This window comes from Malaya genurostris, chromosome 1 (genome assembly GCF_030247185.1).
Source record: "Malaya genurostris strain Urasoe2022 chromosome 1, Malgen_1.1, whole genome shotgun sequence".
Classification (NCBI taxonomy): domain Eukaryota; kingdom Metazoa; phylum Arthropoda; class Insecta; order Diptera; family Culicidae; genus Malaya; species Malaya genurostris.
In genome coordinates this window covers 103,726,395-103,739,772 of record NC_080570.1, presented here as the reverse complement: position 1 = coordinate 103,739,772, position 13,378 = coordinate 103,726,395, and the positions used below count along the sequence as shown (strand labels likewise).

The 13,378-nt window shown below is 37.5% G+C and overlaps 1 protein-coding gene across 11 annotated transcripts in view; it reads right to left on the bottom strand.

The window, feature by feature from the left end:
* Positions 1-13,378, bottom strand: part of LOC131425300 (putative uncharacterized protein DDB_G0286901) — a 77,922-nt gene that overhangs the window by 56,271 nt on the left and 8,273 nt on the right. For 10 of the 11 annotated variants that reach the window (XM_058587077.1, XM_058587078.1, XM_058587084.1 and 7 more), the window contains one exon: positions 5,501-5,718. In XM_058587077.1, the coding sequence (XP_058443060.1) occupies positions 5,501-5,718 (218 nt within the window). Of the gene's footprint in view, positions 1-5,500; positions 5,719-5,818; positions 6,334-13,378 lie in introns of those variants that run through there. The other variant, XM_058587086.1, reaches the window with a different exon arrangement.

Below are 13,378 nucleotides of genomic sequence, written 5' to 3'. Positions count from 1 at the left end.
AATGCCTCAGAATCTGAAGCTAATTCATGACAATACTTTAATGGTTTATTGGAGCCACCTAGAAAATAAATTTTCAATTTGTCTACCACAGTGGCGTCTCGTCCTCACCGAACTTGGATACGCACCTTCTAGAGAGGCTTCTGCGGCTTATGCTTATGGCAGTTGAAAACAAATTGCTGTCTTAGTTTAATAAAAAAATCCTATCTTTCATTTTAATGAAAAATACAAGCGAATCTTTAGCCTTTGCTTACAACGAACTATTCCATCTGATATCATACCACATGCTCAGTGCACAACCCGTAAATTTCGTCACGCGACGCCACTGGTCACAAGCAGTGTCAAAGACATCACACTCCAAAACAATTCTCGTTCCTGATTATAAGAGCTTAGAACTTCATATGCTCACTAGCGCTGCCTGAGATACAGCATGAGAAACAGTTTATCAATCATCTAATAGGTCTTAGTACTTCAATGTACTTTTCCAAAGAAACCGTCTTACTAAATCTGCATGATCTTAAGTCACAAGAATTTTTAATATTTTATTGCATTATTATCTCATCATTTTTGAGCTCCTGACAATTCTTTTCAAAATCACCGACGTTTTGAATCATCATGTTTCAGAGATATATCGTAATTTGTCTTCTATCAGAAACTCTCGAGCACTCTAGCACCGCTTGGCGAATGAGTTGTTGACACTCCAAATACCAAGCCTGGAAAAAAAGTTGGAACGGTAACTTCGAGCTGTCATAGTTCAGCTGTTTTTCAACGAATCTTAATAAATTTTGTGAAGTTCTTAGATTAATTCAAAAACTTTGTAGCAGACGATTGGTAAAGGAAAACCAATGAAAATTTGATTTTTCCCGTTCCAGGTTTTTTTCGCGCGCCCAATATGCCCTATCTGCTTTCCTATTTTCTTTTCTTTGGCATAAACGTCGTATAGAATATATTGAAACTTCAACTTTACCGAGTCATAACTTTGTTGTTAGTTAACCGTTTTTTTTAATTTGTTCACCATTGGAAAGGTACTACTTTCAGAAATAAAATACACTGATAACCCCGAAAAATAGGGTTGTTTACCCAAAGTTATAATAAAAAAAAATAGATAGATGACCTCAGAAAAGGTGAAACTTTTTACAGTAATCGTAAGTATCTCGAAATTCAAAGCGATGACCTATATATTTTTATACATCATTCGATTGCTAGTGATACCAGCTACAATTTCCGCCCAACTACCATTCTCGCAATATCAAAAGAAAACCTTAAAAAATAGATGAATTTATGAATATATACACGGAACGACCGAAATTAGCTCTGCGCCTAATTCGTATTACTGTTTTAGAATTAGTTGATTTTAACAACAAAATTTCCAAAATAACTATAAAATTAGTTAAAATTTAGAATTTACTGTGCTGAAAAAAACTCTTATTTTTAGAAAATGTGTTTAGTTGGCGAATATTCTGGACACAAACCAGCAATATTTCAATCCAACACGAAATTCTCATTGACAACTAATTTCGTTATTAAAATCAGAAACTTTGATTCTATTTATCTATCACCGTCATTACTGAAGGACAGCAGTGTGAAAGCAAAACAATCCAATTAAAAGCTAAAAGGGACAGTCTTGTTGAAACTGCTCGCAAATTGTTTAGATGTTTTTCGCATGTGTTACGATATATCCCTATATAAATTTCTAAACCGATATGTAAAAATGACGTAAAATCTTAGTAGAAAGTAGATTTATTCAGAATTTGTGCGCATTTGGAGCGATTGTGCGTAATAATGTTGTTACGCGGAACAGTGAAATGAGTTTCGAATGTTGCACTCTAATTGTACATGTCAAATGATGTTTTTTGTATCTTCCAACCTTCCGGGCCACGCCGTCCGGTGTACTACTAGTGTTCGGTTTTTGTTTTCCGAGTGCTCAAAGTTTTCAGTGAGAGAGTCGATTTCGCGAAGTCGAATGAAGAAAACAGCGATTTAGAAGTAAAATTTTTCAAAAAGAAGTTTATGTTTCGCTTATGTCTTTTTCTCCAATACAACATCGTATTTATACCTGCAAATATAGAAAAGATAACCGCTACTGAAATTTTTTTTCGGTAGTGGTGTGCCATCTAGTAGTCATTACGGTGTTAACGAGCGCCATATAGCTGCTAATTGCAGAAACCAACTAAACCATTTATGTTGGTTGAAAACAACGTTTTATTTATCTCATTCAACTAAAAAATTAGTTGAATGGATATGAAGCGTGCCTTAGCTAAGAAATGACAGCACGTTTAATTGGTGAATTCAACTAAAAAAAATAGCCATTTCAACAAATATTTTATTATTATTAGGAGAATTAGAATTAGAAAATCTAAATTAGCAAAAGTAAGATTTTTTTAGTTGTCTCAAAAAATAACTAACTAAAATCAGAAAATCAACTAATTTTTTCGCCAAAATGCTAATTTCGGTCTTTCCGTGTATGAATTTTTCATTTTTTTCACATGTTTGTATATAACTCAAAAATTGAAGCGAAGACATGTACATATTTCTTCACCAAAATGTTGCAATCATTACCAGAAACAATGTATTGATGAATAAAATTATTTATCCGTTCAAAGAATCTCAAGTTTGGTACATATACAGAGAATTTCTATTATTGGGAAAATTTTCACAAACAAAATCAAGTCTTCATGACATATATTTTTTTATCATACTAGTTGGAAATTTATTATGAACAAAATTTACAAAAAAAAACTGAATCTTGAATTCCTCTTAAAAATTTTGGTAAATATACCTAATAATATTTTTGTATTGGACAATACTTGTCCGTTTGGGCTGTTCATCTGGGTATCGAATTCTCTGCGAAGAAAACAAAGCTGGTCGTCTTGTCAAGAAAGCATGATCCGTTTTTCTTGAGCAAAATGAAACAATGCCTGAACGACATTTTGAATAATAATTATCAAATCACAATAGTTTGGGTCCCGGCTCATTGCTCCTTTCCAGGCAATGAAATAGCCGATATTTTAGTCAAACGTATTGAGGGTGAAATTCATGAGAGACCTATTGTTTTCAACGAATTCTATAGCGCGTCTCGTCAAAGAACACTTGCCAGCTGGCAAGCTTCTTGGGATAAAGATGATCTGGGTCGGTGGATGCACTCAATTATTCCTGAAATATCGACAAAGGCATGGTTCAGGGGACTTCAAAAAGTTTTGTTTCTACCAGCCACGAGCTCATGTTTGGCCTGATTTGGCCTCTTGTCACTATGCAAAATCCGTCCTGAAATGGTATACGGTACAAGAAGTAAAACTGATGCTAAAAACAATCTGTCCAGAATCTCACCCAATAGAGAAGTACTGGGCTCTAGTTAGGAGGAAACTAGCATCAGTTATGCAATTATTCAAAAATAACTACTCCACCATAAATTTCAGTTATCATATTAAAAATATTTGGTTTTACAAAAGCTTCGGTCCAAAAAGCAATATGAATTTTGTGAACTTAAAGCAGGAAAATTATCAATTCAAAACAGTCAAATGGATCTTTGAAATCATAGTTAAATTTAAACCTAAACTTGAAATGCTTTGAATAGAGACGAAGTCGAATTTTTTGGGAACAGCTTCTTTTGTAGGAAAATGTCAAATCAGGTTGAAAAAAATGTCATGAAGAATGTACCTGCCGTTTGTTGACTTCGTATTTAACTTCCAACTGGATCGTTGTTATCCAGGTGAACGAGCATTTCAATACTTTGTCACGCAGAACATTTCCAATCATTGGATGTTCAGTGTCCATCACAATTATAGCATGAACATGTATCTGTGGTTCCAATCTTTGGACGAACGTCATACGAAGGAATTACCACAATTTGAGCAGCATATATCTATATGACAATTTTTCGTTCCATGATCATGAGCCCTGGCAATGATAACATTGGATTAGGTTCACCATGTCATTATGCCGTTTATAATGTTCCCACAAAACCTTTACGTGGAACATGAAGCGTCCTTTTCTAGTATTTTCAAATTATTTACCTCCCTTCGATTGAAGAGCATCTGATTATGTTCTTGGACGATTCCTGAGCGTGGCTTATTATTGTCATTCTTGGGAAGATGTAAAGCCAAGAAATTCTATGAATGTAATGCTAATTTCATATGTACCTTGACCATTTGAAAAATTCATCAGGACAACCGTGAAAATGTTATTGGAACTAAAATGTATATAGCTTCTTGGATAATTTTTGAAAAAAGGCATTTGTGATCGACCATTATAATAATTCATTATCTAGCTAAGTTTCATCTTCTGGTAGACTTAAACAACAGGTTTATTTATGATCGCCTCAAGCTTTTCAATGATAGACAATAGTTAAATAGCAAATAAATTACAATTGATTTTAAATTTAATTGTGATTATTGATTAGTTGAGCTGATTAAATGAAATAAATAATGATGGGAAGTGTAAAATGAATAAATATTCTGAAAGCTATGATCACAACACATATCTTAGCTGGCTCCAAAAAAATAGTTCGATATTTTAACACAATCCTACATCGATTTCCTGCACAATATCTTCTCGAGAGTGTGGATTTAAATAACTACACTCAAAATAATAATCATATTATAGTTACGTGAAAAGTTATGTGAATATTTTCCACCCTACTTTTCACGTAGGTTTTAATGGACTGACATTTAAAAGCTGTTTAATGCATAATCCAGTAAAAGTTACGTGTTTCATAGGTAAAATGTAATGTACTGTTCATATCACATTTATCTACAATTTTATATATTGGTTGAAGTCGAAAGGGAGATTCCAGATTTTGATATAAATCTATGAAATGAAAAATGCCATGAAATATAAAACATTTATTTCAGAAAATTGTCATATAATTCCAATGCCTTAAAAAGCAACTAATAACGTCGTGGTATCTCAAATCGACAAGCCTCCAGAAATCGTTTATGTTGTCACTGCCATCCAACCGAAGCCGAAGTCGAGATCCAAGAACTCCCACAACACTACCGATGCAGGTTGAAGTCGCATTACATGGTTCCAGTGTCTCTAGCTTCATACCGACGGCCTGTTTGAAGCATTCGGCAGGAGCGGGTAAACTTCCGGACTCACGCAGGCACTCGGTCCAGTTGAACACATGGAAACTTTCATACTGGAATGGTCCGGTCGATGGAGTAAAAAATTGTAATTAAATAACTTTTCTCGCAAATATTTACACTACTTACACTTCGAGGGCCACTGCTCGCCATTTTTAAAATCGAGTTTTTCACACTGGAAATTCACGTAGATTGTTTGACGTTTGGTCAATTCACGTAAACCTTATGTGATGGCTATATTCATTTTAGGGGATGTTCGTATAACATTCATTTTCGTCACGTAAAATGATCAATTTGACATTTGAAACCATTCTACGTGATTTTTCAAGTGAATCGAACGTGAATTTTTATTTGAGTGTACTTTGCACTCAAAAGCATTGACGTGCTTCAATCAGAATTAGAACGATGAAAAAAAAACTTACCAAGTTGGGTGGTAACGAAAGCGGTTCGGTAAAACTCGTCTTCAGAGTGGGACTGTCCAGTTGTTCGGATGGATCCAAACTCGATCCACTTTCTAGACCGCGGATGGCGTTGGCCAGCCAAACATCCAGATGCTTGGAAGGATTGAACATAGGTTGCTGCTGATGGTGAGCTTGTTGCTGCTTCTTGGAGGACTTCTTCAGCCGATTTAAGTTATTCTCTGCGAACACCGATGAATGGAAGAGAAGAAAAACAAAACAAACAAATTAAAAATTCAGCAGGCGAACGGTAATGCGATTGCGGATCTCTTTGATACCCACAAACCTAAAGACACCCGCGCAAGTGGGGGTGAACTCGTATTGGTAAGTCGCTAGATTAGCGGCGCGATCGTTTTCCCTTGTAACGTATTCCGCACAAGGACGTTCGACGCGGTGGTTGATTTCAGTTGTACAGATTTTTCTACGTTGATTCACAGCACGCTATTCGCTCTGATTCTTCACTACTGCCGGTTGCTCTTTGGCTTGCACTAACCTGAACTTGCTCGCCCAAAAACAAATGGACAAATAAGCCAAAAGGAGCGGCGCTATAACTCGAAACTCGTGGCGGTGTGAGCTGCGCGCAATAAAATTCCGGCTCCATACATTTTAGTGTTTATAGCCAAAATTATTTGCATTTTAATATAACTTTTCTTACACATTCATACTCTAAACTTGTTTTTTTTTTTCAGTGGTAGGGGCTTTGGGTAGAGTTGAAAAAATGGAGACGATAGGCTGCAAATGATATTTTGAGATAAGGTGGCTGTTTACGGTTCATATCACAAAATTAGACATTTCTTCAACTTTCTTTGTTGGTCCGAAAATTGACCCGCGTACGTGGATAATGGTTTGTTTTTGAATTCGTGACCGACATGATACCGTCTGAATGTTATCTAACTGTGAACGTGATGAGCTTTTCTGGCAAAATTCATCCTACCAAAGAGAACAAAACGAGGTTTGCCTTTTGCCTTGAATATTTTATCACTTATTACTTTCATTCAGAGTATTTAATTTTGATTATTTTTTGACATTGTTGAAAGAAAGGCTTATATTAAAGAGAAACTGATTGTGTATATGTTAACTGAGCAGACCAGTACCGTAAATTGCCTGTGATCTCAGTCTCTGTCAACACATGAACTAAACAATTCTCGGGTAATTTTTCAAAAGGGCGTATAAGCAAGTGACAGTTTCTCTTGAATCACTCTCTCTTTCGATTATTGTGATGTGATTAAAACAGATTTTCTTTGATATCACTATTCTGTTTGAAAGTCGAAAGTTTCGGGTATCATTTCATGCAAAGAGTTGAGTGATAAACATGGAAACCGCTTGGTAATTAATATAAGAGAAAGTGGACAAAGAGAAACTGTCACTTGCTTATACGCCCTTTTGAAAAATTAACCGAGAATTTTACAATACAATGAAATGAAAGGTTCGGTCTCGTTAGTACTGTAGGGTTTTTTGACTCATATAGAAAGGTTATGCAATCACAGTGAAAACCGACTTTTGAACCGAGGCCCGTAGGATCGAGTGTCATATACCATTCGCTCAGTTCGTCGAGTACGCAAAATGTCTGTGTGATGTGCGTATGTGTGTATGTAACGTATTTTTGCACTAACATCTCCATATAGAATACAATCAGAATGCACATAGTTTCCTATCTTACTTATCTTTTGTTTCATGTTTTTGTTTAATAGATTGATATCGATGATCGAATTTTATAATATATATAAGAATATATCATAGAGGTGGAGTGCCGCAATAACAAAAGATACGTTTTCAAACATACCGAATGCATACAATGCAGAATATATATTGCTACACATAGCTATGATGTGCGCCCAGCTATAATTTGTTGCCATTGTCCTTGGAAACATGCAAGTTATGTGTGAAACTTTATGAATTTAGTCACATCGCTATTACAAACTGGTTCATCAAAGGAACTTTAACATTCGTCGTCGCCATGAATTCTGAATTAGATTTTGAGTAAGTACTAGCAATGCATTGACCTATACTGTTTGGTAAATATTATTTATTACAGGTCAAGTATGAAATCCGATCCTAAAGGGTGACGATTTGTATACCGTCGCATTCTAAAATGGTCTGATTTGAAAAGTTGAAGGAGGGCGAATAATTTTTAACTAATTAGTTCTTCTACCCTGTAGATCAAATAAGCTAATAATCAAATGAGCCAGCTACGGCTACACACTGGTCACCATTTTCCAGTAACAGAAATATCGGAAGTGGTGAACAAGAGTTTCAAATTGAAACTATTTATTTCTCAAAGACAATGACTATTGTTAAAAACGAAAACATTGTTAAAAAAATATCATAAAATCCCAATATTATCATCAAATACAATCATTTCTTTAAATGAAACTTATACATTCTTCATATTGCATAAAAATAATGATGATTATAATGAATCGCTTCACTACGCGGTATATTTATCGCTATTGATTTCAGGAATGTTGTTTCATATAGGTTATTCATTTCAAAATTGTTATTTAAATAATAATCTTTATTGTCGTTATCTTATGGTATATTCAGAAGAAACGATTTATCGCATGGCTTTTAATAGCGCATTGAATAATAAGTATAAATCGGTATCATACTACATGTGTCCGGTAGTCCACATGAATGTTATGTGTACGGCTAATGAAAAAGAATTGCTTTCTGGTTAAAACCGGGTATTAATAAACGATATAATAATAATAATAATAATTGCTTCCTTTTATTGCAGCAAATTATAGATGTTGACACATAACAAAAAAATGTATATTTTTTTGAGTGTAGGGTAAAGTGTGTTAAAAATTTTATATCATCACTGAAAAGGGCGAAAAACCGCAAAAAGTTTTCTAAATCGACCTCAAATCTTCTCTAATTGATAATTGATAGTTTTTATCAGTAGACGGTAAAACAAACCGATTTCGGTTATTCTTTTAAGAATCGAAGAAAATTATTGTGAAGAATACCACAGTATATATATAGATATATATGATAGTATAATTCATATGAAAAAGGCATCATTACACCACTAGGTGGATTAAAACAGGATTTTCAGTTCAGGATTATAGAAATCATCTTTGAACACAATAATTGCACTAATATAAATTTTGCATTTGATCCGATCTTTGAAACGATCATTCTGTTTCTTGAGAATTTACACTGTTTATATGCACTAGAAACTCTAAAAGCAATGTTCTCAAAATTGATATTCATCGAAGATAAACGTTATGAATCTAGTTCTCTCATGGGCATCTTAAACATAGAATCAATTGACAGATCCTCTTTGTTTACTTTTTCTTACATGAAAATAAAAGGAAAAGTAAACAACGAAAAACTCTCATTGGTTTATGTGACTTTATGGAACGTCGCATTCATCAAAGAAAGGGGGTCCTCTATAGAGGATGTCGGAGCGTCTGTACTCCATGTTAGGAGCGGCTTCAAACAGCGTCTGTTCTGGTATCCAGCGGCTGAGTATAAAATGCTGCATCCCGTCCAGCTAAATCCAAGGTGGCAACCCCACCAACGGGATCGTCCTAGTGCTAGTTGGGACGTTAAACAGAGCAAGGACGATGATCCTCCGGCGAGACAGGAGGTTCGCGTAGGCCTAATAAGCCACCCGTACAATATTTATTGCAACTAATACAGGAGAGAATACGACCCGGAAAAATCGGCATAGACCCATGCGACGAAACAAGGACTACGATTGGAAACTTGGAACAAAGAACTGCAAGTCGCTAGGTTTCGCAGGCTACGACAGGATAATATACGACGAACTAAATCCTCGCAGCTCCGACGTCGTAGCGCTGCAGGAGCTCTGTTGGATGGGACAGAAGGTATGGAAAAGCGGACATCGAGCGGCTACCATCTACCAAAGCTGTGGCACAACGAACGAGCTGGGAACTGGCTTTATAGTGCTGGGCAAGATGCGTCAGCGAGTGATTGGGTGGCAGCCGATCAACGCTAGGATGTGTAAGTTGAGAATTAAAGGCCGTTTTTTTTTTCAATTACAGCATCATTAACGTGCACTGGTCACATGAAGGGAGACCCGATAACGACAAAGTAGCGTTCTACGTGCAGCTGTAACAAGCCTATGGCGGCTGCCCACGCAGAGACGTAAAAATTGTCATCGGTGACATGAATGCCCAGGTAGGAAGGGAGGCAATGTACCGACCGGTAATCGGGCCGAACAGCCTGTATGCCGCATCGAATAATAACAACCAACGATGTGTCAACTTTGCGGCCTCCCGATGAATGGTAGTCAGAAGCACCTTCTTTCCCCGAAAGGATATCCACAAAGCTACCTGGAGATCACCTGACCAACAGACCGAAAACCAAATCAACCACGTTTTGATCGACGGAAAATATTTCTCGGACATCAACAACGTTCGCACCTACCGCAGTGCGAATATAGATTCAGACCACTACTTGGTTGCTGTATGCATGCTCTTAAAACTTTCGACGGTGGGTACCAAACGTCGAAACCGAACGTCGCGGTTTAACATCGCGCTGCTCCGGGAAGCTGGAGTAGCTCAAGATTACGCGCAGCAGTTGGCAGTGGCACTACCAACGGAAGAGCAGCTTGGTGCACCTACTCTTGAAGATGGCTGGAGAGACATCCGTTCTGCCATATGTAGCACTACATCAGCAATGCTAGGTACGGCGGCTCCGAACGTGAGGAACGACTGGTTCGACGACGAATGTGAACAGTTAGTGGCCGAGAAGAGTGCAACTTGGGCGAACAAGCTGCAACACCGGACGAGAGCAAACGAAGAGCGATACAAACAAGCGCGGACCAGACAGGTGCCACAGGCCGATATGTGCAAGGACACCAACGGGAATCTACTCACGAACGACTGTGAGGTGATCGAGAGGTGGCGGCAGTATTTCGACGAGCACCTCAATGGCGATGTGGCGGAATACGAAAGTGCCGGCGCGGTAACGAACTTGGGAACGCGTGCGGAGGTCGATAGACTGCCGGTCCCAGACCTTCAAGAAGTCGAGGAGGAGGTAAGCCGGTTGAAAAATAATAAGGCCGCTGGCGTTGACCAACTACTAAGCGAGCTACTAAAACACGGTGGTAATGCACTAGCACTGGGTCGTTACCAAGATCTGGGAGGACGAGATTTTACCGGAGGAATGGATGGAAGGAATCGTGTATCCCATCTACAAAAAGGGCGATAAGCTGGATTGCTGCAATTACCGCGCGATCACTCTGCTGAATGCCACCTACAAGGAACTCTCCCAAATCTTATGCTGTCGACTTTCACCGATTCAAATGGTTACGGTAAGGCTCTTTCGTGTCTGCTATTCGACATTGCTTTGGAGGGTGTGCTGATTACACCGGTTATCCTCTACGGGCACGAGTCCTAGACAATGCTTGTGGAGGATCAACGTGCAACATCAAGCAATCAAAACAGCCGCACTATTAGGATTTCTGACAGCTCACTTACAACCACAAATGCAAATGGATGAACGTTATTCGATTCAGACAATCAATCAACTTCGGTTGACGTCAAGATGAATTTATAAATTTTTTTAGTTGAACATTGCTCACGTGCCCGACGTTAAAATGTTCCGTGAACTTGACGTAATGTCCCTTCATATGAATTGCTTACAATTAATCGCCTGATGCTACGTTTGAATCGCTTTTACACATTGTTTTGTTTCCATCTGGAAACGTATTGGCCACCCATTTTTCAAGAGGGCCACCGTTCATTTTTTACCGGAGATAGAGCCTCAATGTTTCATTGATTTGCACCGCACGAAAAAAATGTACTTTCGGGACAATTCGCGGGCAACTATTTTTCACACGATTTTTTCCGAGCAGCAAGCGTGCAAATCAAACTTTACAAAACCGTTTCATTGATCGACTATCAGAGCAAAACACTGACACCGACGACACGACCAGGTCGACGACACGACCAGACACTCCGAAGAAAATTCAGCAATAAAACTGTTCGCTAACGATTCACCGCCAGTTACCACAAATCTAGCGACCTCTTGTAAATGATAAAAATAATCTTCTCGAGCAACACTGTTTAAGTTGCTATGGACTAGTTACCAAGGAACCCCAAAACAAATAAACATGTTTTGAAAGCGGTGGAATAGTTCTATTAGTGTTAAACTTTATCCAAATTAAGCAGAAATGCATTTAAATGAACTCGATTTTCAGAATTTAATCGAAACTATGGCTGAAATCAACGAACGAGGACTATGATCTGCTTCCAGCGATTCATCCGTACACTTCAACCGCTAGCTTTTCTGGGCAATAGGATTCGGTGTAATATGCCGGTGTCAAAATTGTTGATTGATTGCGCAGCAGTGGAAACAGTATTTCACCTTGTTGGCCACTATTCGAGGATTACTAGTGGAATTCCACAAAGAAATCATTTTACAGTACGTTATGCAGGTACCGCAGAGAACTAGCCTCGCTCAGCTCGTTGTCGGTCATTTCCATGTCTTCCTTCTCACACAACGGTTTCAAGTCAAGACCTGAATTTTGAACTTGGCTTTATAAAAGACATAACTCATACTCCTCAATTTTTACATTCCGCTCGAGTCAGGTAAATCCATTAAAATGTTCCGTAATATCATAACCGATCTGAAATTTATTTTGTTTACATTCATCTTGCCTTCGATATGCAGTAACCAAGGTTATGGTGACTGTTATTCAAAATCAATAAATATATCAACTTGTGCTGCCAGTTTAAAAAAATTCACTAGCGTTTTCGATTTGACATTTCCAGTTACTGAGGGGTAGTTAAATTTACGATACAGTTTTGATAGACGAGTGGCAGGTCGTGTCGTCGACCAGGTACTACGAAGAAAAATCTGAACAAAAAGTGTTCGTGAGTGATTTACCGCCAGTTACCATAAATATAGCGACCCCTCGATAATCATGAAAATAATCTTCTTGAGCAACACTGTTTAAGTTGCTATGAACTAGTTACCAAGGAGCACTATAATAAATAAACAAATCATTCGATAAAGTTGTGAAACTTTTCTATAAATTTAAATATTGTTACAACGTTCTTTTTAGATTTGCGTCGACTACAATAGTACAATAACCTCTGGTACTAGAAGTAGTGTTGCGACAGAAAGGCGTCATCCTATATCATCCACAGCTATCCATTAGCTCTATCTGCAGTGTAGTCATATAACTCATCCATGATGATGGTCTTTCTTTTTAGAAATATCCACTCGAGTTTCCGAAACACATTACTATTGCTTAATATACTGTCAACCAACCCGGAAGTTAGTACCAGTCTTCACGAAACGAAAATGAGACTTCATTGATAAATTGTATCCGACACTCTTCATATTCGACTACTTCAACAGGTTCCAGCCGCCTTACGGTAGATCGTAGTTACAGTCTATTTTCTGTTTGAGACACAAATAATCAAATTATTTGAAGGAGACCTGTTTTCACTGGAGGTCTTCGATGTCTTTCATATTCATCAAAGTATACAAGCACTTTGCGAAGACTTCAAATCACTGAGAGTAGAAGTAGAGAAGTTTCCAAAATATGACAGCGCATTGTTTCACAACATGTATGCTGATTAGCAACGAGGGTTGAAGGATTAGGAACAAGTGGCGAACTGGAATGGTTTTACTTTAGGAATTCATTCGAAAAGAATAAACTGATAAAAAGTTTCGCAATGACGGATTGAATGACTGCAAAACTTAACACCATTCAAAAACTCAATTACATAGCAGATAGTCATTACAGATCTAAGTATGGTTACGTCAAACTATTTAACAAACATCCATCAATATTGAATTGTCTGGAATTCATTTTTAATTTGTTCGAACACCAGCAAGCCTTAACGAAGATCTCTA